This window comes from Carettochelys insculpta, chromosome 17 (genome assembly GCF_033958435.1).
Source record: "Carettochelys insculpta isolate YL-2023 chromosome 17, ASM3395843v1, whole genome shotgun sequence".
Taxonomy (NCBI): Eukaryota; Metazoa; Chordata; order Testudines; family Carettochelyidae; genus Carettochelys; species Carettochelys insculpta.
In genome coordinates this window covers 14,375,332-14,401,555 of record NC_134153.1, presented here as the reverse complement: position 1 = coordinate 14,401,555, position 26,224 = coordinate 14,375,332, and the positions used below count along the sequence as shown (strand labels likewise).

The 26,224-nt window shown below is 42.0% G+C and overlaps 1 protein-coding gene across 1 annotated transcript; it reads left to right on the top strand.

The window, feature by feature from the left end:
* Positions 1-902: 902 nt before the first annotated feature.
* Positions 903-21,935, top strand: RAE1 (ribonucleic acid export 1). The gene is made up of 12 exons (XM_075011559.1): positions 903-1,029; positions 2,378-2,474; positions 3,939-4,043; positions 7,330-7,422; positions 8,488-8,574; positions 11,793-11,879; positions 12,196-12,267; positions 14,694-14,801; positions 16,125-16,231; positions 16,314-16,389; positions 16,966-17,160; positions 20,648-21,935. The coding sequence occupies exons 2-12, from the start codon at positions 2,385-2,387 to the stop codon at positions 20,732-20,734; spliced, it is 1,107 nt and encodes a 368-aa protein (XP_074867660.1). The 5' UTR covers positions 903-1,029; positions 2,378-2,384; the 3' UTR covers positions 20,735-21,935.
* The last annotated feature ends 4,289 nt before the right edge of the window (positions 21,936-26,224 follow it).

Below are 26,224 nucleotides of genomic sequence, written 5' to 3'. Positions count from 1 at the left end.
TCCGCGGGGCCCCCAAGCACCCCAGTATTTGCAAAAAAACATTTGCAGAGGTTCTAAACATGGCACCCTTGTGAATATTGAGATCCTACTGTACTCTACAGCTTCAGCTGAGTGCCAGCTGACCTTCTGCTCAAGCTGCAGTGGTGCCCACAGAGGTCCCAGGTTTGAGTCTTCCTGTGGGTAGTTACAAGTGCACCCTGCAGTGTCTTTTGCGCTTCTACCTAGTGTTCAGTACTGAACTCTGTGCAGACATACCTATCTCATAGAACTGGAAGGCACCTTCAGCAATCATCCCATCCGGTCTCCTGCCCTGACAGCAGGACTTGTCACCATCACTGACAATTTTTTTTTTAAATCTATTTGCCCCAGATCCTTAACTGCCCCCAAGGAATGAACTCAGAGCCCTGGGTTTATAAGGCCAATGATCAAACCAACCTCCCTGTCCTGTGGATAATGGCTCTCAGAGTTTACCGTATAAAGTTGTCTGACTCCTCTTCACGAGGGGGTCAGTTAATGACGCACATTTTCATTACATGTTTCTACCTTTGTACTCTTTAAACGTTTTCTTCATTTTTTTTTATCTTCTGCCTCCCTATTGTCTTTTCTTATGAATAATTAAATACATGGTAATAGTCTTCCTTTGGTGAGGAAGAGCAGAGAATTGCCTCCAAGCCCTCAGCAATATGCACCGTAGCCCCCACTAACCCCTGTAAGAAACGCCACTCGCAACACCACAGGCTGCATGGGGAACAAGCGTATGCAAAGCGCTAGTCACATGACCCCGTTACGGCCCCATGATCCCTCTGGATGCAGCTGGAGCGCCTCACACCCGCGCCCCGCCCCTTTGCCGCGAACGGACACCCGTGCCTTCTGTGAGTGCAGCGGCTGGTGACGCATGCGCGGTGGAACGCGGCCTGTTTGGTCTCCGCCGTGCGTGAGCTAGTCGTGTCTGACTCGCTTTCGTCCCGCGCTGTCTCTCCAAGCGCGCTCTCCGCTTCCTCCGAAACAGGCACGGAGCCCGGCTCTTGGGTAAGTGCGGAGGGGCCCTCCCCGAGCAGGCGAGTCAGGTGTCTGCTCTCAGCGCCCCTGTCTGGGCGCCTCTTCCCTCTGGGGCCCGCCTCGTGCCCGTTCTCCCCGGCGAGCTCCCGATGGACATCGGGCGGTCGCTGCCTATTGCCTGCCTGTCCCTGAGCAACGGCCTTAGCTCCCTTCTGCCTTGAACCAGCTGGACTCGTCTCTTAGCAACTGCTCCAGCTCCCTCCTGCCCCACAGCAACTGGATCTGCTCCAGCTCCCTCCCACCCCATAGCAACTGGACTAGTCCCCCAGCAACTTCTCTAACCCGTTCCTGCCCCACAGCAACTGGATCTGCTTCAGCTCCCTGCTGCCCCACAGCAACTGGACCAGTCCCTCAGTAACTGCTCCAGCTGCCTCCTGCCTCATAGCAACTGGACCAATCCCACAGCAATGTCTCCAGCTCCCTCCTGTCAGCTACCAACTGCCTTCATGGAACCCAGCAGCCTGTCCCTTCCTTCCACTGAAGTGCTCCCAGGCCACCTTCTGATGCCGTCTGCCTCAATCTAAACTCTCCCCAGGCATATAAACTCAAGGAAACCATTGACTTCACATGCCCCCCACCCCACCCTTTTCCTTGTTTTGTGCACGTATCGCTGAAGCAGTTCTGTCAGTGTTTATCATCTAACCCCCCCCAGCAGAGTAGCTTAATGAGTGAGGTACTCTCCTGTGGTTTTTTCCAATGTGGTAGCTTTTATTTTTGAAGTTTCTTTTCTGCATTTCCAATGAATGTTTTGGGTGTTGCATAATTAAAAATACTGTTGTTAAAATAAATGAGACACATTCAGCAATACTTTTCAAATATCTGTGCATTTGTACAGAGATGTAACCACATCTCATCTTAATCTCTTTGTTTATTGTTAATTGAAGGAATTGTTGCCCCTCCAAAATTAGATGTTCTGAGGAAAGTGAGGCTGAGGCCAAGTCCAGTAATTATGATGAATAAACATTGCAGAAACTTGCAAGAAAATGACAAGGATAGGAACCTTAAGGTTATTTTATAATTGTCCCCCATAGCTTGTTTCCATCTTCCTTTAGAGCAGCATTGGGCAATAACTAGCCTGCAAGCTAGATGCGGTTCCCCAGGAGCTGTATTTTTACATGCACCTCTGCAGGTATGGCTGCTTGAAACTCCTTTTGGCTGTGGATTGCTGTTCCTGGCCAATGGCAACTGCAGGAAACAGTGTTGCAGAGTGGAACACTGCTTTCTGCAGCTCCTGTTGGCTGGCAGTGGTAATCCACCACTATCTTATATCCCACAGTAAAGGTCTGTTGTTTTTCATGGGCATTCTTGTCATTTGCAGGGCCAAGATGAGTTTGTTTGGATCAACCTCGGGCTTTGGAGCTGGTGGTACCAGCATGTTTGGAAGTACGGCAGCAGATAATCACAACCCTATGAAGGTACGTGTCTGAACTCGTATATAAACAGTATCAGGTAATTGCTTTCCTGTGAATCAGGAGTGAAAATGTGCATACATTTTTCTCCTTCTACAAACTCATTTTTCCCACATATTGAGAAGTTTGAGGCTTTGTTACAAAATGTTTTTAATGAATCTCTTTCTTCTTACTGTCAAAGGAAGATTTAGGTACAAACTACACCAATTTACAATTGTTTGAGACTGTTGTCAAACCTGTATACAAACTAACATGGTTTGCAGTTGAGTTTCATACAGAAATAGTGTTATGGACTATGCATGGGCCTAGTTAGAATAACAGTCTTGAAAAAATAGTTCAAGGCACACTTCTGGCATGGTTCAAGCAAGTTTGGTCATTTCTGAGGCTGACCTAACATACTATAAAAATTCCATGCCCCACTTGTGCCACTAAACTGTTTTTCTGTATATAGAAATCAGAACTAGTATTAGGAGATAGCAAGCTGGACTGCTGCCTGGAGCCCCATGAGGCTATGGGGTTAACTTGCACACATTTCAGCTCTGTGTGGTGGTGCTTGAGGCCCCAGCATTCAACCATGTGGGTTGGTGATTCTGCCTGGCCTCCAGCACCTGCTGTCCCTGCATGGTGGATCCCCTGGAAATCTGCTCATGGACCCCCACCCAGGAGAGTCCAGATCTGTAGTGGAAAACTACTGCATTAGAATAATCTAATAGGGCAGTATATTATTTCGGTGAACTTGGCCTGATTTTCAAATAAGTTTGGTACATAGCTTTGTGTACGGTTACCTTGATTTTGTGTGTTATAAAGTATAGTCTTTTGGAAACATGCCCAACTTAAATTCACAGGACCTTGAAGTGAAAGGCAAATAATAACAATAATGAACTACAGGTTGAACCTCTCTAATCTGTCACCCTTGCACCAAATGAGAGAATTTGCCGGACAACAGGAGGTCGATGTTGTCAAGGAGGATTACCAGCACTTGCACTGCTTACAGGGCTCTTAGAAGAGCTTTCGTGGTAAATTACAGCTAAATAACAGCAGAGACCACAGAGAGCCATGACTGGTGGCTGTAAACAAAACTTTATGGACCACAGGAAACGTAGCAACACCCATGATAAGTAGTTGTCTAGCTAATGTCATGCCGGATTGTGGATGTTTGCTGGGTGTGAGAGCTGTGGATTAGAGAGGTTCAATTTGTATAAGAGAAATAAGCTGTACTCAAACAGTCTTGATATTCTACGTGCAACTGATTTCTCCCGTTTATACTATTACCAGTAAACTATGAATTATCATTTAAACAACATGTGAAAGAATAAAGTACCACTTGCAATTCATTATTGTTGCCATTTTAATATTTGGTTGTGTACTATAGTTTGCAAAACTCAACACTTTTTTAACTTTCCCTCTGACTAAGACACATTGTGATGTTGTGAGACTGTAGATATTTATAACTTTCTTTGGCTTTTATAGGATATTGAAGTAACATCTCCACCTGATGACAGCATTGGTTGTTTAGCTTTCAGTCCACTAACATTGCCGGGTAATTTCCTTATTGCAGGATCATGGGCAAATGATGTGAGTATTTAGCAAGCATAATCTGAAAAAAGAACAGTGTAAATCTCCTTTGCCTGGTACACATTTATCTCCTTCTGTTAGAAGTCAGATCTAAGACTACTGTACTTTAAAGATACAGGGGAAAGAACCTCCCCTTATCCCTGCCTTTCCTTACTTCATTTGATTGACAAAACTTCTGTTGTTTTTATCTGAAATTTTTTTTCCTCTTACTTATTTAGTTGTATTGTTCTAGGGCACAGAAAATAACTTTAAAAAAAAATCCCAGAAATATGATTCTGGAAGCAGATAAAGGGCAAGGGGTGGCCGTAGTATCTGAAATCACGTTTTTTAATTGATTTGTTGAAATTAGGGCTTTCAATTAACATGTGTTAATGCTTGCAATTAATGCAGGTCAACATTATCACTTGAAAAACTAAAGCCCATTAATCACAGGTTAATTGACAGCCTATTCATGAACTTCTCCAGACTTCCCTTCAGCAGCACCTTTAATCCCTGGTTGCCTACCCACAGCTCACACTTCCTCCAGGGGAGCCGGGAGCGGCATGGTGGTGGGACCAGGGGGAAAGGCAACAGCGAGGAGGAGGTGAGGTGGGGAGCTATGGGTTCATCAGTAGGCCTGCGCATGGTCCCTAGCTCCTCATGCCATGGTGTCAGGCTGTCAGGCAGTGGCCAAGCTGTGGGGCGCTGCTCATAGCCAGCTGAGTGCACCTGCCCAGGAAGGGAATGGGCAGAGGTGGATTTCTGGCTCCACGCTGCACCCATGGCTCCACAGCTGGGTCTCCTCAGCAGCCTTGGCCCCGTGTTGCAGCTCTACGGTGGGGCTCTGGCCCTAGTCCCATGCCACTGGGTTTGCTCCAGGGGCCGCACTGCTGGGAGCCTGCAGCTGGTTTCCAGGGGGGTGGCTGGTCAGATGGAGCGGGCTCTGGGGAGCATAAGGGTTATAAATCTGACTCCAGGCTTGGGGGATTTTGATTTGTCAGTTGGATTTGAGGCAGGAAAGATTGATGTGAAGTGTCAAAAGTACGTACCAAAAGGGGTGTGGGTGTGTGGCCCGCTGCTGATGGGGATTGGCCCTTCTGTGTCTGTTCCTATATAATGTGTCTCTGTGTTCATGACTGTCCCTGTGTCTGTGTACAGTCTGTCACTAGTGTGTGTGTTTGTGTTGCTATAGTGAGTTATGTGTACCAGCATTGTTACACACTGTGTGCATGTGTGTTTGTGCTGCTAGATGCTGTTTGTGTGTTTGTGTTGCTACACACTGTTTTCTGTGTGTGTTGCAGATAGTATTCTTATTATTATTTAACAGTACAATTAATTGTGATTAGTGTTTTTAATCACTTCACAGTCCTAGTTGAAATTGTCAGCATTTCAAGATCAGTGTCACTGAAACTTCAAGGGAGTGATTTTTACTCTTTGTTTCAGTTCTTTATAAAAGCTAATCTAATCTGTATACCTGTAGAGAGGACTAGTAACAAATACCTGTGCTAAAGAGACATTTGTCTGCTTTCACTCCACAGGAGAAAATAATTCCCTCCTCTTCATATTCCTTCCTCATACAGTTATATGATATGCAGATGTAGGTATGATTCAGAGTATTTTTGTAAAAGGTTGGAATTTCAGCAGATACACATTTTTCCACACTCTGGTCTGTGGACAGCTAATAGTCCACAGTGAGGTAGGCTGATTTCCAGCCTAAATACTTTCTCAATATTCATTTTCAAAGTTGGTATGGTTACTATATGGATACTATTTCTATAGAAGGAACTGATGAGGTCTGTGCAGTTGTGAATGGGAGGATACATGTTCCAGAAATCAATCTCTGTGTTAAAATGCAGATACTGCTATTAAAAAGATAAGGGTCTCCTAAACTAGATAAAGTTTGGTCCAGTATGAAAGATCTTCTAGTTCCCAGTTTAACCCAGATTAAACAATAAATATTAAACAAAGGGAGTTAATGATATTCTAGAATATTTTTAATAATTAAAAACAATTCATGAATCTCTTGAAGTACTTTTATTTCCTAACATTTATCCTTTTTTATAATTCAAGAATGGGATAGTTAGCAAGATTGTAAAGGCAAAAGAAACTGATAGAAAACATTCTTTTTATACAATGCTTAATCCATGAAACATACTGCTTAAACCAAAAGCTTGGAAGAGTTGGAAAAAGGATTATCCACTTACGTGGCTAATAAGATACCCATAGTTAAATATACACTACTGAATATAGAGAGTGCTCTTGTATCACTAACATCAAAAGCAAAATTAGGGTTAGGAGCAGTGTGCCCTCTAATGCCTTATGTCCATGTGCAGAATGAATTTTGTTATGTACACCAATAAGAAGTGATGTATAAGTCCACGGGATTTGGAGTGTGGGTGGGGAGTCAGAGGGAAGGAGATGTTTGGATGAGGGTGCAGGGTTTGGGATGGAGCTGGGGCAGAGGCTTTGGAGATGCAGGAGGTGGCTCGGGGCTGGGGCAGCATTAAGGTATGGGGGCAAACGGGGTGTGGGATCTAGGATGGGATTGGGCGTGAGGGGTTATGGGTACAAGCTCCACTGGGAGAGAGGGTTCCACTCAATCCCCTCTCACCGCAGCAGCTCTGGGCAAGGTAAGAGGCACCTCTGCTAGCTGCAGCAGCTCCCATGACGCTCAGTTGGACTGGGGAAGGGGTGCCTCTTGCCCAGCTACAGTAGGTCCGTTCTGCTGGGGATGACGGGAGAGAGCTTTGAGAAGGTTCCTCTCCCCTGGGCACAGCTGCTCTCTGCTGGGGCCACAGAAAGGGTGAATTCCTCCAGCCCCAGTGTGGAACTGCCAGGGGGGAGAGTGCAGAAGACCTGAGCCCCTGCCCTATTAGGCTGCTGCATGACTGTGCAACTTAAGAGGGATCCCTAGTTTTGAGCAGTGTTCCCTCTAATTTTTTCATCCATGGGCAAAATAAATTTTATTATTTGCACCAAGACATGTGGCTGTGCACTACCAATAGAAACACTTGCTGCCTGCTATGGATGGCTGTGGAGGCTCCACTAATCAGTTGGGCAGCATCTGAATGTCTCCTGGTTGGCCCCCCATGCACTCTTCTTACAAGGAACACTGGACACGAATGACAGTTGTAACTGATGCGTTTCCTTTTCCCTTCTTCCATTCCATTTAAATTCAGTGTATTATGTAAGGGGAAGCTCTTCAAGATATAAACTTCTTTGTTTCTGAGAGACACCTAGTGCATTCCTGGGTACTCAAACAATAGTTATATATTTACTGAATTGATCTGTGCTTCTTACCTCACAGGTTCGGTGTTGGGAAGTTCAAGATAATGGACAGACTATTCCAAAAGCTCAGCAGATGCACACGGGGCCTGTGCTAGATGTGTGCTGGAGTGATGTAAGTTCCGTTGTTTCAAAAAGTGTTTTCGAGGAAACTGGTAACTTTATCCAGAAAACAGATATCTTTACTTTTCGTTTCAAAATGTACACAGACTTAAAATATAGATACAATTCTATGATTGCAGCATACATCTAAGTCTGTGGTTGGTTTGTTTTTAGTTACTACTTGGGTGCAAAGATGCAATGGCAGGAGGTTGTTTTAAGTGTTAATAGCTAGTACAGATTTCAGTACAAAAGACCTAGCAGAAATTGTATGTACAGGAGTAAACTTCATCCTCAAATATTACTATTTTAAGCACAAATGCAGAATTTGCTTTGTTTCATTCCCATTTGTAGTTTGAATTTGTACAATTTCAGTTTTGATCAACACTTTTTATTTTTTCTGTTGTTGGAGTGTAAATTACATTTAGGAAATCTCACATTAATATAAACAAAGCCCTTACACAAGAGTAGACTGTGCGGTTTGAAACTACATAGTTATTATTTGACCAATCAAAACTATTGTTAAAAGTTTAGTAAATACTGGTATCAGTATATTCCTTTATGCAATGTTTTGTGAGTATTGGAAAAAGGAAAACTAATACTGACATGTTTTTGCTGTGATCTTTTTATAAAAAAATGCCATTCTTTTGTAGTCTAAGATGCTTCATGACTTTTTTGAGGCACTAAGAGCAGGGCAATATCAGTCTGTTCAGCTGGATAGCAGTCTCAGTGAGTTTCTACATTGTCAGTTCAGATAAATGCAGCAATACATTTCTTGTTGGTTAGTAGCTATTCGTTAGGCAAAGTGCTGTTTTGTATGGCTATTTGGTGGGCAGTTGCCCTGATTTTCCATTATCTTGAACCACATACTGTATAGTCACCTGCATCTATGCAGATACTCTCAGAATAGTGTTTATTTTACATACCCAGTTTATTACATGACTACACAAATACTAGATCATGAAGAATCAGACCCATGCGTTCTTTAATAGTGGATATTACAAACATGAAATTACACAGTGCTCCAGTTAATATTTTAATGAGGAAAATCATTGTCTCATAATTTTAACTTTTCTTGTAGGATGGAAGTAAAGTATTTACTGCTTCTTGTGATAAAACTGCCAAAATGTGGGATCTCAACAGTAACCAGGCCATACAAATTGCACAGGTAATTAACCCCCCAAGTTCTTTCCCTCAAGAGAAATGCTGAAGTATCACTTCCTTTAAATAAATATTTACAAAAAGAATCTTTACAATCCAATTTAAAATAACACTCAGTATTTTCTGATTAGATGCTGTTACATGAAGAATAGTGTGAGGAAGGTCCTTTCAAACTGTTAGCTAAATTTTAAGATGTTGGTAACTGATGATTACTGGGATTTAGGTAATTCAGAAAGACTTCCCATTGTGTACGGCCTCACTGTAGAACCAGCTGCTAACTGATTCCTCCTCTGATTACCCAGTGTTGCTTCTCTACCTCATTTTGCCTCCCCTTTCCTTTTTTGTTACCAAGTCCTCTGTACTGCTTTCTTGCTCTTTTGCACTGATAGTTTCTTCCACTCACCTACCACTTTTACATATATTTTGGATGAGCACTTAGATCATTAGAAACAGAGTTTATATGTAATTGTTGGGTTCTTTTTCATTAAGTTATTGATTTCATACGTGCATTTTTAATAGCCTGACATCTACATTCAACTTCAATGCAGATTTTAATTCTAATATGAAACTTATTTCTGTTGCTTATTGTAAAGTCTCTACACTACGTTAAATATGTGAAAATATTCCCTGTGCTCTGTAATTGTGCTGAAGCATACAAATTTTGGTTGCAGTGGTGATTTCATAAACATTTATATCCTAGTAGCAGATGTACCCAGCGTTGCTCAGGTTTTTAATTGAACTAATATTTTTAAAAATTAAAAATATACAAGCTTTTTTTCCAATGATTGCATTTTTCAGAAATGAAGGAAAATGAAGGCTGGAGTGAGAATTTGGGGATGAGGAGGGGCAAAGAGTGGGTGCATAAAGGCAGAGGATTGGGAGGTGTGGAGGAGGGGGTCACAGGGCACGGGGAATTGATGCAGAAGTCAAAGCAGATGGGAGGTGCAGAACTTGGGGCACAATACTCAGGACAAGGATCCGGAAAGTGGTGGGGCTTACTGGAAGCACCTCTGGCAGTGAGGGCTGCTCCTCCCAAGGGGCTAGCGCAGTGCTTCCTGGATGCTGGTTCTTCCTGGGGCGGGGGGAGTGGAAAGAGATCTGGAACTGTGAGATCGTTGTGTCGGGGCTGGTCCACAGAGGCCAAGCCCTGGGGCTGTCCCTCATTCCCCGCACCACCACCACCACCGTGTTGCCTGCAGGCTGTCTGGAGTAGCATCAGGCAGTGTTCACCATAATTTTTTTTCCATTCACAAGCAGAGTAAATTTTATGTGTACCAGGGCATGTGTGGATGTGCGCTACAAATAGCATGGGGAAGTCAGTGGATGTGCTATGCCTTGACTTTAGTAAAACTTTTGATACAGTCTCCCACAACATTCGTGCCCATAAGTTAAGGAAATATGGCTTGGATACATGGACTATAAGGTGAATAGAAAGCTGGGCCCAATGGGTAGTGGTCAATGGCTCACAATATCTGGATGGCGGTTGGTTTCAATTGGAGTGTCCAAAGACTAGGTTCTGGGACCGGTGTTGTTCAACATCTTTATTAGTGACCTGGATGAGGGACTGAATTGCACCCTCAGCAAGTTTGTGGATGACACAAAATTAGGGGGAGAGGTAGATATGTAGGAGGGTAGAAATAGGATCCAGAGTGACCTGGAGAAATTGGAGGATTGGGCCAAAAGAAGTTCAACAAGGAGAATTCTAGAGTCCTGCACCTGGGACAGAAGAATCCCAAGCATTGTTATAGGTTGGGAACCGACTGGCTAAGCGGAAGTACAGCGGAAAGGGACCTAGGGATTATAGTGGATGAAAGGCTGGATATGAGTTAACAGTGTGCCTGTGTAGCCAAGAAGACCAATGGCATATTGGGGTGCATTAAGGGGAGCATTTTGAGCAGATCTAGAGAGGTGGTGGTTTCCCTCTGTTTGGCACAGATGAGGCCACATCTGGAGTATTGCATCCAGTTTTGGGACCCCAGAACAGAAAGTATGTGGATGTGCTGGAGCAGGTTCAGCAGAGGGCAACGAAAATGATTAAGGGGCTGGAGCACATGGCCTGTGAGGAGAGACTGAGGTGTTTGGGCTTATTTAGTTTGCAGAAGAGAAGAGTGAGGGGTGATTTAATAGCAGTTTTCCCCTTCCTGAAGGGGTGCTCTAAAAAGGATGGAGAAAAACTGTTAGCAGCAGTGACAGACAGCAGAACAAGGGGTAATGGTCTGAAGTTACAGAAGGAGAGAAGTAGGTTGGATATTAGGAAGAACTACTTCACCAGGAGGGTTGTGAAGCACTGGAATGCATTGCCTAGGGAGGTGGTGGAATCTCCATCCCTGGAGGTTAAGTCCCAGCCTGACATTGTCTGTCTGGGATGACTTAGTTGGGGTTGATCTTGCTTGTAGCAGGGGGGTGGGCTCAGTGACCCCTTGAGGTCCCTTCCAACTCTGTGATTCAATAGAAGCTTGCTCTCTGCTGTGTGTTGCTGTGGGTGCTCTACTAATCATCTGGGCAGCACCTGAATCCTGGGAGGGTATTACAGGGAACACTGCAGCAGCGGGGGGGTGGGGGGGGGGAGGAGGAGTGAGGTTCTGGGGACTGCCATGGCCTGCAGCATCCACCTGCCCTCCCCCTTGTTCCCCCACTCTCTAGTGGCCTTCATACTGTCTGTGGGAGTCTGGCTTTGGGAGCTGCCTTCCCAGTACCCTGCAGGCTGGGGGGAGGGGAGGCTTGGGGGTTGCCCCCACCCCCAGCATGCTCCCTCATCCCACAACCTGCAGACTCCAGGTTTGTGGCACAGGGACTACTTACTGAGTCTGATGCCGGCACCAGAGTTGCGCTGCCCACTCTCTTGGTGCTGAAGCTGCCCCCTGTGATCATTCTCAGTATTGTGTTCCTTCCCTTTGTAGCCCTCCTTTTCCATGGTATGAAAGATAGTCCCATTCCCAGCACTTCTCGTTTTCCTGGTGCAGCCAAACCCTGACTTAGCTTTAAGTTAGGGTAAGAGGATGGTGCATACCAAATTTGGTAATCCCAGCTCTTATAGTTTAGGAGTTCTTGAACAAACGGACTCACAGATGCACAGACGGACTGGCAGACAGATGCACTCTAAAACATATATGGGGGAGAGGTTTTTGTGTCTTTTTTGTTGTTGTTGTTCTGCACAATAAAAAGGAAATACAGGCTGTCATTTATAAAGAAGTATGTGCATTTTTCTTGGTTGTTTTCCTTCAGCATGAAGCCCCTGTTAAAACTGTCCATTGGATTAAAGCACCAAACTATAGCTGTGTGATGACAGGAAGTTGGGATAAAACTTTGAAGGTATGAAAATTGTTCCTGTTAAATTGGGTTTATACCATGTTAATACGTGTAAAACTGGAAATGTTTGTTATAAACTTTGCAGAAGTGCACTAATTTGAAAAAAAAACAATAGATCGCATTTATAGGTGATAATTTGTAGTGGTAAGGAAGTGTTTTATCGCCTTCTAGCCAGGGGTTAAGCAACTCAAAAAGAAAATGTGACCACACTCATTTGTGCCAAAATAATCTGTAGCAATATTTCCTGCTACTTATGTGGTATTTTTATAGCAGAAAAAATTCTTCCAGCTTTTTAAATCCACTTTCTTTTTCCCTTTAGTTCTGGGACACACGATCACCAACTCCTATGATGACATTACAACTACCTGAAAGATGCTATTGTGCTGATGTTGTAAGCCATTAAATAAACCCGTTTCATAAAAATAAAATATGCCCCCACAAAAACCCAAGGGTGGGGGGTTGCTGCTGCCAGGCAGAGGAGGAGAGGAGTCATCTTCCCCAGGAGCTAAGATTTTCAGGGGGTGGGGGAGCATTTCAACCTGCTATGCAGCCACAGACTGCCCCCACCAAAAATATTTTTGGGAGCTTGCTACCCATTGCAGAAACCTGCTGCTTTTTGCAAAATCTTTGATATTTCAGTTATAAAATCTTTTTCCTAACCCTTCCTATTCTCTTTCCTCATGGTTTGCCCCTCTCGCCCCAAAAAAAACCAAAAAAAAAAACCAAACAAAACAGTGGGGGTGGAGGTTCAGGTGAGATTCCTGTTTCTGTTATAAGTTCAGTGTGTGAGATTTCACTGCCATCATGTTTTGGAAAGACAAAGGAGTGAGAAGCCCAAAATCTTTTCCCTAACCTTTCCTATCCTCTTTCTTTATGCTTTGCTCCCCACCCCCAAAGCAAAGGGAAAAGTGGGTGGAAGGCCAGTTTCCCATTTCCGTTATAAGTTTAGTGTATGAGATTTCACTGCCATGATGTCTTGGAAAGCCAGTGTAGCTATTTTATAGGGACATATCCATGTGTCATAGGACTGGAAGAGTCCTTGGTAGATCATCAAGTCCTGTCCCCTGCAGTCACAACATTACACTTCCCCATGGTGGCCAAGATTTTTGGCCGGGGGCTTGCTGCCATCCCCTGCATTGACAATTTATGTGTAGTGTAGAGGGAAGACAAGTCTTTTTTCCAAGCCTCTTCTGTCCTCTTTCTCCTAACTTTGTACCCCTTCACGTAGGGAAGAGCAGGTGGAGGGCCCATTGAGCATATAGACTGTGCACAGAAGCTGTATAATGAACTGGGAACCCAAAGAACCCTCTCCTCAGCAACTTCTCCCTGGCCCTAAAATCTTTACTGTGATCCTCATGCTTTTCTTTATCCCAGTTATTTTCAGGTATCAGATTTTCAGGGATCAGAAACAATCGAGGGAGGGGGAAACAGTCAGTGGATGGCCAATTGAAAAGACACGCACTTGCTGCTTTTTATAAGATCCTTGATAGTTCAGTTATAGAAGAAAGAAAAATTTTGTTAACTTTGCCATCTTTCCTGATGCCCCACTTTTCCTTACTTCTGTCTGGAAAGGTAGATGTTTGCTTACCACAGGAGGGGAATAAGGGCAATGGAATGTGGGAAGATGATAGCAAAGACCAGCAAACATACCTAGAATGCTATGGGGATGAAGGAACTGTGGGATAGGTTCCCACAGTGCACTGCTACAACAGTTGATGTTTGCTGATTGAGTGTGGCAGCAATAAGTTGACTTGCTGAGGATAGTCACATTTGAATTTATAAAGCCCAGCATTACAAAATCAATTTTAACAAATTTGAATGTATCTCATAGTGTAGAGGTAGCCTTGGAGTATTGTGTCTGGTTCTGGACATCACTTTCAAGAAGGATATGGAGAAATTGGAGAAGGTCCAGAGAAGAGCAACAAGAATGATTAAAGGTCTAGAGATCATGAGCAATGAGGGAAAACTGAAAGAACTGGGCTTGTTTTATTTAGAAAAGGGAAGACTTAGAACAGACATGATAGTGGTTTTCAGGTACCGTAGGGTCTTACAATTCACGAACTTAATATTTGCGAATTCAGTTATTAGCAAGCAGCTGCTTCCCCCAGGGCTATGGGCAGGAGCACCGGCAGCTGCTGCTTCCCCTGGGGCCCTGGACACCCCCTTGCCCCGTATTCATGAAAAATCTACACTGCGAGGGTTCTAAACATGGAATTCTCACAAATGTTGAGACCCTAGTGTACCTAAAAGAGGGTTACAAGGAGGAGGGAGAAAAATTGTTCTCCTTGGCTTCTGAGGATAGGACAAGGAGCAATGGGCTTAAACTGCAGCAAGAGAAGTTTAGGTTGGGCATTAAGAAAAACTTCCTGTCAGGGTGGCTAAACACTAGAATAAATTGCCTAGGAAGGTTGTGGGATCTCCATCACTGGAGATATTTCAGAGCAGGTTAGACAGACATCTATCAAGAATGGTCTAGACAGTTGTTGGTCCTGCCGTGAGGGCAGGGGACTGGACTTGGATGACCTCCTCGAGGTCCCTTCTAGTTCTAGCATTCTATGAAACTGAACTGTCCTTCGTTCTTTGTCCATATTACAATCTATGCTTCATGTTGGAAGAAGCTGGTACCACTCCTGCCCTTGGTGTACATACTATGCAGATAATGTTTTCAAGCTATAGGCCACCTTCTATCAGAACCAACAGTTTTGTTCCTTTGAGTTGATTCTTTGAGGGGTGAAATAAATAAGTTGAAGTAACTTGAGTTTTCTGCTGGGAAATCAACATGGCCAACTCTCTTCCAACCTACTCCCTCTTATCCAGGTGCATCCCATGGCAGTCGTGGCCACTGCAGAAAGGGGTTTGATAGTGTACCAGTTAGAGAATCAGCCTTCTGAATTTAGAAGAATAGAATCTCCACTTAAACACCAGGTAAATAACCGATTATCTTTATTATAAGGTTATTAATGCACCATAGAAAAATAGTGGTTTAGATTCTTTTACCAAAAATATTTTAAAAGTACACTTTCTTCACTCAGTGTAGCTGGTTTTTCTGAGTATACCTAGACTTTCAGTATGGTACATATGCTGCATCTTTGTTGTAAATATTGGACTCCTGAGGGAATTCTGTGATATAAAATTAAAATTTCTGCATCAAAAAGTAAAACATCTGTACTCAGTATTTTAAAATTCTGCATATTTTATTTGTCGATAAATAAATATGCAGGCTCAAGCTTGGCGATGTGAAGCATAGGGCACTGGCTGCACAAATGTGGGAGATCTCCCTGCAGGCCCTCCCTTTTGTCACCCCTAAATACAGACTTGGCAGTGAGACTGTATCTGACCCTGACACAGTTCAAGAGCCAGATTACCCCAGAAACATCCCAGGGTCTTGACCCTCTGTGCCAGGACCACCAAGATAGTGAACAAGAGGGACAGATTATTGCTTCTGATCTAGGTGTGGGGCAGACAGACTCAGCCTGGCAGGATCCAAGTGTGGAGGGGCTTAGGGATGGCAGGATCCAGACAAGGGGTCAGAAGGCTTTGTGTGATGCAATCTGAGAGCGGGTGGCTTGGTGGAGGAGGGCGTGTGTCAGGGTGTCTGGGGGATCTGAATGCAGAATCTCAGTGGATTCTATGTGCATGGGGAATGGGACTCTGAGGAGGAGTATGTCTAAGTGAAGGAGGTTGAGGCCCAGCGGAGGGGCATCTGGATGTGTGGGGCTCATGAGGGGAGGATGGTCCAGGTGCTGAGAGAGTGAGTTTTGGTGGGGTGGAGCTCTGTGTGCACCTACTTGGAGCTCAGTGTGTTTGGAGGATTTATTGAGTTGGTTCAGGTGCAGTAGGGACCCTGTGGAAATTTACCTCTCTGCCAGGTTCTCTATGCTTCCAAAACAATGCCTCCACACTGCTTTGGAGTGGATATGTCACCTCTTGGCCGTGTCTACACTAGCCCCAAACTTCGAAATGGCCACACATATTCAGCGCTTCATTAGCATGTAGGCGGCTGCGGCACTTCGAAATTGATGCGCCTCGTCGCCGCGTGGCTCGTCCCGACGGGGCTCCTTTTCGAAAGGACCCCGCCTACTTCGAAGTCCCCTTATTCCCATCAGCTCATTTTGAAGTTTTTGACTCATGTAGACACGGCCACTATGTTAGTACATGCACTGTTATTCCCCCAGAGAAAGACAGTGTTTAGAAAAAACTGCCCCTTGTGCTTCTATCTAAAATGCTCTGTATCTTTCTCAAATTTAGCATCGTTGTGTTGCTATTTTTAAAGACAAAGTGAACAAACCTACTGGATTTGCCCTTGGAAGTATCGAAGGAAGGGTAGCTATTCACTATATCAACCCACCAAATCCGTAAGTGCGATTTTTAAAATACTCTGAATTATATAGTTCATTTTAAAATTAAGAAAATGTGAAGAAATATCTTCCTTTTCAGAGCCAAAGATAACTTCACTTTTAAATGTCATCGCTCCAATGGAACAAATACATCAGCACCTCAGGATATTTATGCTGTAAGTATTCAGAACATATCACTACGTCATTTTTTAGTGGCGTTAGAAGCTGCATACCCGTAATGGACAAATTTGTGTGACATCTATCATAAACACTGTTCTTGGACCTTTCCTTGTTCCTAAAGAGTTCTGCTTATACTTAGAGGAAAAATTATCATATGCAAATATTAAAATAGGAGCAGGCAAACTATTTTGCTCTTTCTTGAAACAGTCAAAAACCTCACAACTGGTCTGATTCTTCTGCTAAGATTTATTAGGACAATGCATCCTTTTTTTTTATATTTGTTTTTGTTTATGGAAAAAGATACCATTCATTAACATTCTGTTCAAGAACACCAAGGGAATTGCTGTGTTCCCTAATAGGAACTTGTATTTAAATAATAGTTGCTCAGGATAAACAAACTATTTTTTGCAAAAAGTTCTTTTGTCAAGACTAAAACGCAACTATTCTAATTAAAATTAGATAAATCTGCATATACTGTTTTTAAACTCTGAGTTCAGTGTATGCATTGTTAAACTTGATTTTGCATGCATTGTGTTTATTGTTTTTATGTGATGGTTTGTGTGACTCTCTAGGTAAATGGGATAGCATTTCATCCTGCACATGGCACCCTTGCAACCGTAGGATCTGATGGTAGATTCAGCTTTTGGGATAAAGATGCACGAACAAAGCTAAAAACATCAGAACAGCTTGACCAGCCGATATCTGCCTGTTGTTTTAACCACAATGGGAATATTTTTGCATATGCTTCCAGTTACGACTGGTCTAAGGTAAGAAGGATTAACATTTAAATTCCTATCAGTGGTTGTGACCTAATAAGACGTTCTTTCAGTAGTCCTTTTCATCTGAGAATCTCAGAGTTCTTCACGAGTGTTAATAAAATCTTCCAAATAAACCTGGGGGAAAAGGTTGATTAGGGATCACTTTAGCCACTTCTCAGATAAAATGTCACACTGAATCCATATATAACTGTTTAGGCCATGAGAAAAAGAATACTTTACCTCTGGGGTGTGCCCACTTAGAGGGGCATGAAATTTCATATGGGGGGTGCGGCACAATTGGTCTCCACTGGTTCCCCTGGCCTTGGCTACCTTTTCTGCCAACTCCCGTGGCCTCTATAATTTAACCTCACAAACGAATTCTTTTTATGCTGTGTCACCAGCATTTGAATAAAAGGAACATAAGACACAAAATATGTCCATTATTCCATTTGGATGTTACTTTATCAGACCTGTATGTCTTCAGGGGGTTAACAGTTAGCATTTACGATTTATTATTATTTAAGTGAAAAAGGTAACCACTCTTGTTTAAAAATAATATATGTAGAAGTTGTTCTCATTACTGCCTTGAACTTCACCAGGCAGCATCATGGTTGACAACACAGCTCTTAGGGGTTTAAATCCAAACTCTAATAAATGATGTGCCCTAATTAGGCATTCATTCATTTCAGACCCAGATCTGCTTAAAAACTTATTTTCTGCAAAATACCATGAATAAAATGTTATAAAATATAGATGCTAGAGAATTGAAATATAAGGCCACATCCTTACATTTTCATATTGGTAGGAAAAAAAAAGTTAACTTTCCTGTAATATTTTTCTTTTTAAAAACTGAAAATTACCTTGTTTTTATGCCATAGAACCTAAAAAGATTAAACCAAAGCAGTTTTAGTGTTTTGATTTTTGACTTAATAGCAACCAAAATATGTTCACAGGAAACCTCTTTTTTGGAGGGGCGGGAGAGGCTTGCAAATCTGTCCATGGGAAAATTATTCTCCTTATTGAGCCAGCTCTAGGAAATAGGCATGTATCCATTTAAATAGTCTAACCCACTAAGTTTATTCTTTACTAAAAGAATAAATTCAGTTCTTAATAGTCAGCCATTATTTTTAGGTCAGGATAGTTTACCTTTTATGAAGTTTGGTGCACAGTTGCTCCCCACAGCCCAACCAGATTATTAATAGATCAGAGTTTTTACGTCCTATGTATGTATTTTTTACACATGCCAAAAGGTTTTATTCATACAAATATAACCACAATTTCCATCTGTTTATATTACACTCATCCCTTGCTATACAAGCACAATTGGTTCCTAAATTCCTCCTTGTAGGCGAAAACTCATAAGAGCGACAGTAAATTCCCATTAAAATACATGTAAAAGTCTCCAGTTTGTTCCAAGGGCTTGTAACTTTACATAAACTCAACTGGTTTATGTCCTTTTCTGATGTATTCAAATAGTTTGGCACCAGAAATAGAATGTAGTGTGTGTATATAGAGCAGTGATTTCCAGCCTATGCGTTGGGACCCAAATATGTGTCCCATTAGATTTGTTAAAGGTTCCCAGGTGCGCAGTTCCCAGCTGCATGTGGCTGTTAAAGAAGCCATTTGCAGTTTCTTAATACTGCTGCCTCAGGCAGATATCTATCAATAGTGATAGCTGCCATCTCCAGCAGTTATCTCTATCACTAAGGATAGCAATTACCTTGCGCCTAGGTGCTGAAACCTTAACACTGGATTTAATGGTTGGGAACAGGAGGGCTGGGGGAGCCACCCAGCCCAGCAGCCCCGGTGAAGAGGCTGCAGGAGGAGGAGGAGTGTCTAAGGATGGTCCTATTGAGGGTTGCAGGGGCGGAGTCTAAGACTGGGGGAATTTTGGGGCTGCAGGGAGAGTCGAATGCTGGGGGTGGTTTGGGGCTGCTCAGGGGGGTGTAAAGCTTGGCGCAGTTTGGAGCTGCTGGGGGGCATATGGAAGCCTTGGGGCAGTTTGGGGCTGCTGCAGGGGGGTCTAAGGCTGGAGGGGGTTTGGGGCTGCTGGGTGGGTTTACAGCTGGAGGCAGTTTGGGACCATGGGGGGCAGTTAAAACCTGGCCAAGGGTGAGGCCTGTGGGGCGGGCGGGGGTTCTAATAGAGTAAACCCTGGATTTACCCAGGGGTTGTTCCTGCAACCTCTGCATAACTTGAATTTTCCTGCAGGGGGAGTGGAGCCAGGAACCACCAGGGCTGGTCAGTTTCCTGGCTCCCAGAGTGGCGGGAGCTCAAAACCAGGGGCAGGCCAGTTCCAATCTCCTCATGGCTTCTGGGCCAGGAAACTGATCAGCTCATGGCTGGTCGGTTTCACCTTCCCACCATTGCATGGGAGGGAACCAGGCTAAGAGCCTTCTCCCTAGCTTTCCCCAGCTGAAGGGCTGTCCAACAGCTGCATGTCTGAGGGAAGGGAGGGAGAAGGCTTCAGCTGCGGGTCTCCTCGCCCCCAGTCAGGGACCCCACAGCTGGAGCTCAGCCAACCACAGGGCTGCGGGTCTCCCTGCCCCGTGGCCAGGGACGCTGCTCATATAAGTGGGAGAAGTTCACTCATTTTGTGAATAAAAGTAGGTATATGTGTTCCTTGCATTGGTGAGTACTCATAAGTAAAGTACTCATTAAACGAGGGATGAGTGTACATTAGACTAGTCTTTCTTTCAGCTCAGCAGATTATGAACTGATATTTAGTAGTGAAACTTGAGTTGGTAGGCAGTAGGTCTCCTTTCTAGATTCCGTTAGTCTATGAAAGTTCATAACTTTAAAATTATGCACTGGGTTGTAATAGTTATATTATCAGTCTCTAAAGAGAGCCAAACAAATCCAGATACCAAAAAAGAGAGACCTTGGGTCTCTTTGAAAATCTGGCTATGTGCCTTTTAACACTTGAATTCTTCATGACACTGCAGTGGCTATATGCACTGGGCACTTGTACATGCAGACAAATATTGGCAGTTATTCATTTTCATGTACAGAATATTCAGCTTACATTGACAGTTGATGAATACAAGTAATTGTAAACTCTGTGTGCCTCTTGCATTTTTGTATATGAAAGTTTGGACCCTTTTGTTTGGCACAAAAGACAGAGAATGTGCCATAAGGCTGTAGTACATTTTATAACGTCCATTCTTATTCCTGTCTAGAATAGGTATTTTTACTTCCTATAACTCTCAGAATATTTGAATTTTGACTGTAAAGCAAAAGTTCAAGGGGATATTCATTCACTTCAAGCTTAAAAAAAAACAAACCTGGTTTTGAAAATTGCCTTTTACAGTGAACTGCTTCTAATTATAGTACACATCCACCAATATTTTCCTTGGGTTGAATAGTAAGTTTGATCCTTAAAAGTCCATGTTTTTAAATTATAACATCTCACTAAATTGAATTAACAATGTAGTTTCTTGTATTTCAAGATTGAGTTGATATTTTAAGATAAATATAGCTAACTTTCTCTTTTTAGGGCCATGAATTCTATAATCCACAAAAGAAAAACTACATTTTTTTGCGTAATGCAGCAGAAGAGTTAAAGCCCAGGAATAAGAAGTAGTGAGTATAATTCTGACTGGTGTTACAGCAGTACTTTTCCGCCAGTCTTTTTCCTTGAAGTTGTCAATTTTGGATCGCTAACATTTATCAGGAAAACTTATAAATACCAAAGTGTATTCTGACTTGCTGAAGAACATCATTCAAATTATATGTTCTGATGTACACAGAAGTGTCTGATATTTGCAGGACGACTTATTGGCTATGATGACTTACCAGACATCTGTTCTGCAGTAATTGCTGTAAAAATCTTTAACTAGAAGACTGGTATTACTTTACTGTTTAGAAATGCAAGTGTGTCTATGCAGTATTTTACCATTACTACAATAAAATGTGCATTTAAAATAGTTTTGGGAAAACTGTACAGATATCATTTTTTTATCTATTTAGGGAATTATGAATAACTTGTCTCGAAAGAGGCTGGTCACTATTGGTTATCCATAGTTTTAATGGATTCTTAATATAGAAGAATTAGCAACTGTGTAGCAAAATGAAAGGTATAGAACATTTTGGTTTTCCTCAGGGTTGAATGAATTTGGTATTTATGTACATACCGAAAACCAGTGACAAAGACCCAAGGTAGAACAGAGGGGCCATGTACAAACTCCCCTTTTCTCTTTCCACATATTCCAATAGTGCATGTCACTCCTTACTGCCCTTACTTATTCCAGAGTCTGCCAATTGCTTCATCAGATACAGTTTAGTAGAATCGACAAACAGCTAAATGTTGGGGTGTGACCACCAAAATGATTTTTCACTTGTGGCCTAAACTGTTTGGGTAAGCCAGATGTCTCCAAAGCTGAACGGTTGCTCTTTTAAATGAGTGTCACCAATTTTCCCCTAACATTTTTATCATACTTAAATAAGCCTGACCACCTTAATACTGGATTGTGTATAATCATCATATATAAGCTTCATCCCTGACTGAACAATGCTCTGAAATTAAGCAAAAATGGTGTTTTTTTCCTGAATCGAAATTGCTACTGATTATTGTTGTTAATGAAACTTTATACACATGCCAAAGGTGTGCTTTTATTATTTTTTTAAACTGACTGCTTCTTATTTTGTTTTAAGTATTATTGGGGGAATGGGGTGGGGGTGGAGATCGGGCCTGCATGTATACAAAGATGTGTCTTACTGTAAAAACTCTCTGTAAAAGTATGCATTGTAACACTTGTGATTACTGATTCATAGCTACATTTAAAATAAACCTTTTTTATTAAATGTTTTTGAATATTCAGTGATTCTAAATATCCTTTAATATGGACAGAATACATGAGGCCAGCATGTTTGTGTTTATATTTCTAAAGTGGCTTCTTGGCCTTGAGTTGCAATTTCAGATTTCTCTTCTAAAACTAAAGCAACAGTTGCACAAAAAATATCCTGAGTTGGAAATCTACCTCACTTGCCTTTTCTTTATGAATCGCCCCTCTGGGTTTTTGTCTCTACGTTACGCCTCTCAATTCCTTTTGTTTAATGGAATTAACTGAGTTCATAGGTATCTCAGCAGTCAAACACTTGACAGCTTGGTAAAAATGAATCATGCTATTATCGAAATCTCTTGCTCAATGGTACTTTCAGTCTAACATCATCAACCCCTTTCTTTACAATGTTGATTTTAATAGCTGTTAGGTGCATGTTGGAGGTATAGTCATGCAATATTCCACTATTTCTCAGCGGCGCTCTTTATTATAGTGAATCACCTAAGAAAGTTTTATACCCTGGGTTGTAAGTGTGGCTGTTTTTAGTTTTCAAGTGCACAAAGTGGAGTAGTTAATTTTCCATTCTTTTTGTAATAGAGAAGAAAATTTCTAACTGTTTTAGCATGTTTTAATTGTTTTGCATGAGTAGTTATTTTGTTGAATACTGTTTTTTTAAGTTTGCATGTGGTTTCTGGAAAAAAACAAAACAGAATATTGTACTCCTTTGTGCTAAGCACACTTCCAGATTTTTTACAGCTGAACTAATGTTATGAATGCCAAAAGCACTGAGTAGACTACAGGTCAGATTAATCCTGTGTCAAAGAAAAAGTTACATTTGTCTCCTAAATACATTCAGAAATGAAGAACAGTTCTTTAGTGCTTTAGGCAAAAGAAATGTATTATCTAGCAAATTGAAAGAGCTAGCAGGAGTCTCATTCAACGTAGGCCTATATGCAATTTTCACACATCAAGGCCGTGTCTACATTAGCCCCAAACTTTGAAATGGCCACACAAATGGCCATTTCGAAGTTTACTAATGAAGCGCTGAAATACATATTCAGCGCTTCATCAGCATGCGGGCAGCCACGGCGCTTCGAAATTGACGCGGCTCGTCCCGATGGGGCTCCTTTTCGAAAGGATCCTGCCTACTTTGAAGTCCCCTTATTCCCATCTGCTCATAGGAATAAGGGGACTTCGAAGTAGGCGGGGTCCTTTCGAAAAGGAGCCCTGTCAGGACGAGTTACATGGCGGCGAGGTGTGTCAATTTCGAAGCGCTGCGGCCGCCCACATGCTAATGAAGCGCTGAATATGCATTTCAGCGCTTCATTAGTAAACTTCGAAATGGCCATTTCGAAGTTTACGGCTAGTGTAGACGTAGCCCAGCATTGATAAGGAGTGATCAACCACATACAAATTCATTCCCCACATTGCTTGTGGCTGTTCTAGTCATCTGACCTTGGGTAAATGTGGCAGTGTCCACACCCGAGTTTGCTAGGGTGCTCCCAGGGTAGCTGATTTATGAAGGGAGGCAAGGGGATGAGAGTGCTGCTTTGTTAAGTGTGGTGAGATGAGAGGTATCAAGGCTTTGTCTCTTTGTATGTGTACTTACAAATTGTTCTCTTAAATTGACAAGGAACAAGTACCTTCTTTGTTTGAGTGACTGTGGTGCCAACCAGCAGTGCTTCTGACCCAACTGACGAAACTTAAAATGTCAGCAAAATTGATCTTGTTGAAGAAAAGAACTATTGGTCATCTATTTATCTTGCACCTGCAGAAGTGTGTTCTTACAAGCCGATCCATATTATTAGCACCACTTTTGGTTCCATTATAATGGAGAATTAGGGTTTTTTGTTTTCTGCAACCTTGTCTTAGTACATTATCATCAACTTGCCCTTCATTGGCAGCCAGGGTGAGTGGCATCTCACTGGTATATCTCAGTTCATTGGGTTGTTGCAGTATAGGTCAACCCGTTTAGTAGACCTTCAGTAAGCTGAATATTGGTGGAAAAAATTATCCCCAGCTATATATTGTCCAAACTTGGAATCCTCATGCACCAAAGACAAACGTGATGACAATTAAGGAAACATTGTATTCCTTGTCAGACCAACAGTCATCAAAATCTGGCACACAGGCACTATGACCTAAAATGGTGCCATCTTGCAATTACTTCAGTTCATAGTTAGAAATCACTTACTTGGTAAGAGGAAGAATATTGTACTTGTCATTTGTCATCTTGAATTGCGCAACACACAAGTCCCTTCTAAGTCTCCTGAGTCTGCAGTGTTTGGAGGACCATGGAACCTAGATACAAAATCCTCACAAGAATGTTAGGCAGAGAGAGTGAACATCATTTTGATTTGTGTTTGGGGTTACCCAACAAGCCTGTATTTGAAGGGACCCAACCTCCTTGGAGTATCTTCTGTCTTATGGTAACTTCCTGCCAGTCAGTGCAATCAGTTAGCTGTTGCACTACAGGATGCTCTCACCTGAAGCAAACATACGTAAAATGACTATATCCACAGGATAACCATGCAATACATTTGGAGTATTTTCATGCTAACTTTTTTGCTCCATTGTGTACAGGTCCTTAGCTGACAGTATCCTAAAACAGCATAGCAAAAAGGCCATTAGTTATTGTAGCATGTGCTCGTGGAAGACAATGTTACCTCATGAATGTGGATGAAAGTAAAGTGCATTGATGGCAAAAAAGTTGTTGTTCTGATGTCCTGTGTGGACAACTCTTGCTGGCATAATGTGTGTGGGTGTGTGGGAAGAAACCTTCATGGACTGTCTTGAGTTTAAAAATCTGATTCTTTGTTCAAATATCTGCATTTTAACATATAGAAAAGAAAATAATTTGTCACTGGCTAAGTAGGTATAATTCCACTAGCTTAAATGAAATTGTGGCTGCTTATGTGAGAGGTGAATTTGGCCAAGTTATATTTTCATTATGGTGTGTGGAACTAGCAGTGATACTCTTGGCAGTAACAGAGAGGCAGCCGGGTTAGTCTGTATTCTAACAAAAGAAAAACAGCAGTCATGTTAGCTCTTTGTTAGTCTTTAAAGCTCTGCATGACTGCTGTTTTTGTTAGAATACAGACTAGCATGGCTGCTTCTCTGTTACTATTTTGCAAGGCTCTACATTTAGTCATTTGGAATGGAAATCCATCATTTTGTTAGTCTTTAAAGTGCTACATGACTGTTTCGTTTTCTTGACAGTTTAGCTTCATGTTAATAGATTGAAGGCTTATTCCTGTATGAATGAATTTCTTCTGCCCATCAGCAAAGATCCAAATATATGTTACTACTACTTGAGGTGTAGTGGGGTCATGCACAATATGCACACAGTTACATATGGAAATTGACCCATTCAGAGCATATTGTGGCATTTATGTCTGGCCCATATATTTAATAGCAGTAAGGCCTATTTAAAGTTGATCACATAAATTGTATAGATTGATACCTAATTTAAATTTCTAAGTTCAGTTTTATAGAATTGTATTTTGTTTATATTGTTCTCCTTAAAATTTGAGAAATATAATCTATATATAGATAGATATCTGACCATGCAACAATCGTGTTAATCAATAAGCAAAGTAAATGATATAAGTGTATGCAGAGAAACCTTTACAAAAGTGACCAGATCAACTATTATGGCTAAGGAATTGAACTATTGCCAAAGATGTTAATTAATAAAGTAGGTTTAGAAAACTAAAAAAATTGGCACAAGAACATGACCAGATTTGTTTACTGTTTTAATTGTTTGTTTGTTTGTGCCGTATTGCCACATGCATTAGCCATGTTTATGCACACTTCAGATAATTAGGTACATGTAAATTGAGTAACTGCATATTTAAATGTGAAATCAAAGCAGCTGTGTCCAATTAGTCCATGTATTTTTCATGTGTAGTGTTTCAAAAGTATATTTTAAAAAATCTTAGTTTCATTTTGGTGGGGGATGGCACGTACCCAGTTCACTTTTAATAGCCTTGATACTTAAAGGAAGGACCTCATGAGCCATCTTTAAAGATGAAACTTGAAGTATTGACACTCCAGTGTAATTATTTGGGTTATCCTTGATTTCAAGTCTTGTTGTATAGAATGCACATATCAAATCATGGAATTAGAATGGAACAACAGAAGAATTATTCCAGCTTGTCATTTGGAGGCAAAATTAATGGTATCAGATATGCAGACCTGATGCAACCAGACAGATATATTTATCTGACCCTCATTTGGGTTTATGATTGCAATGCATTGATGCTGCCAGGAACAGCAACTGAAAATAGTGT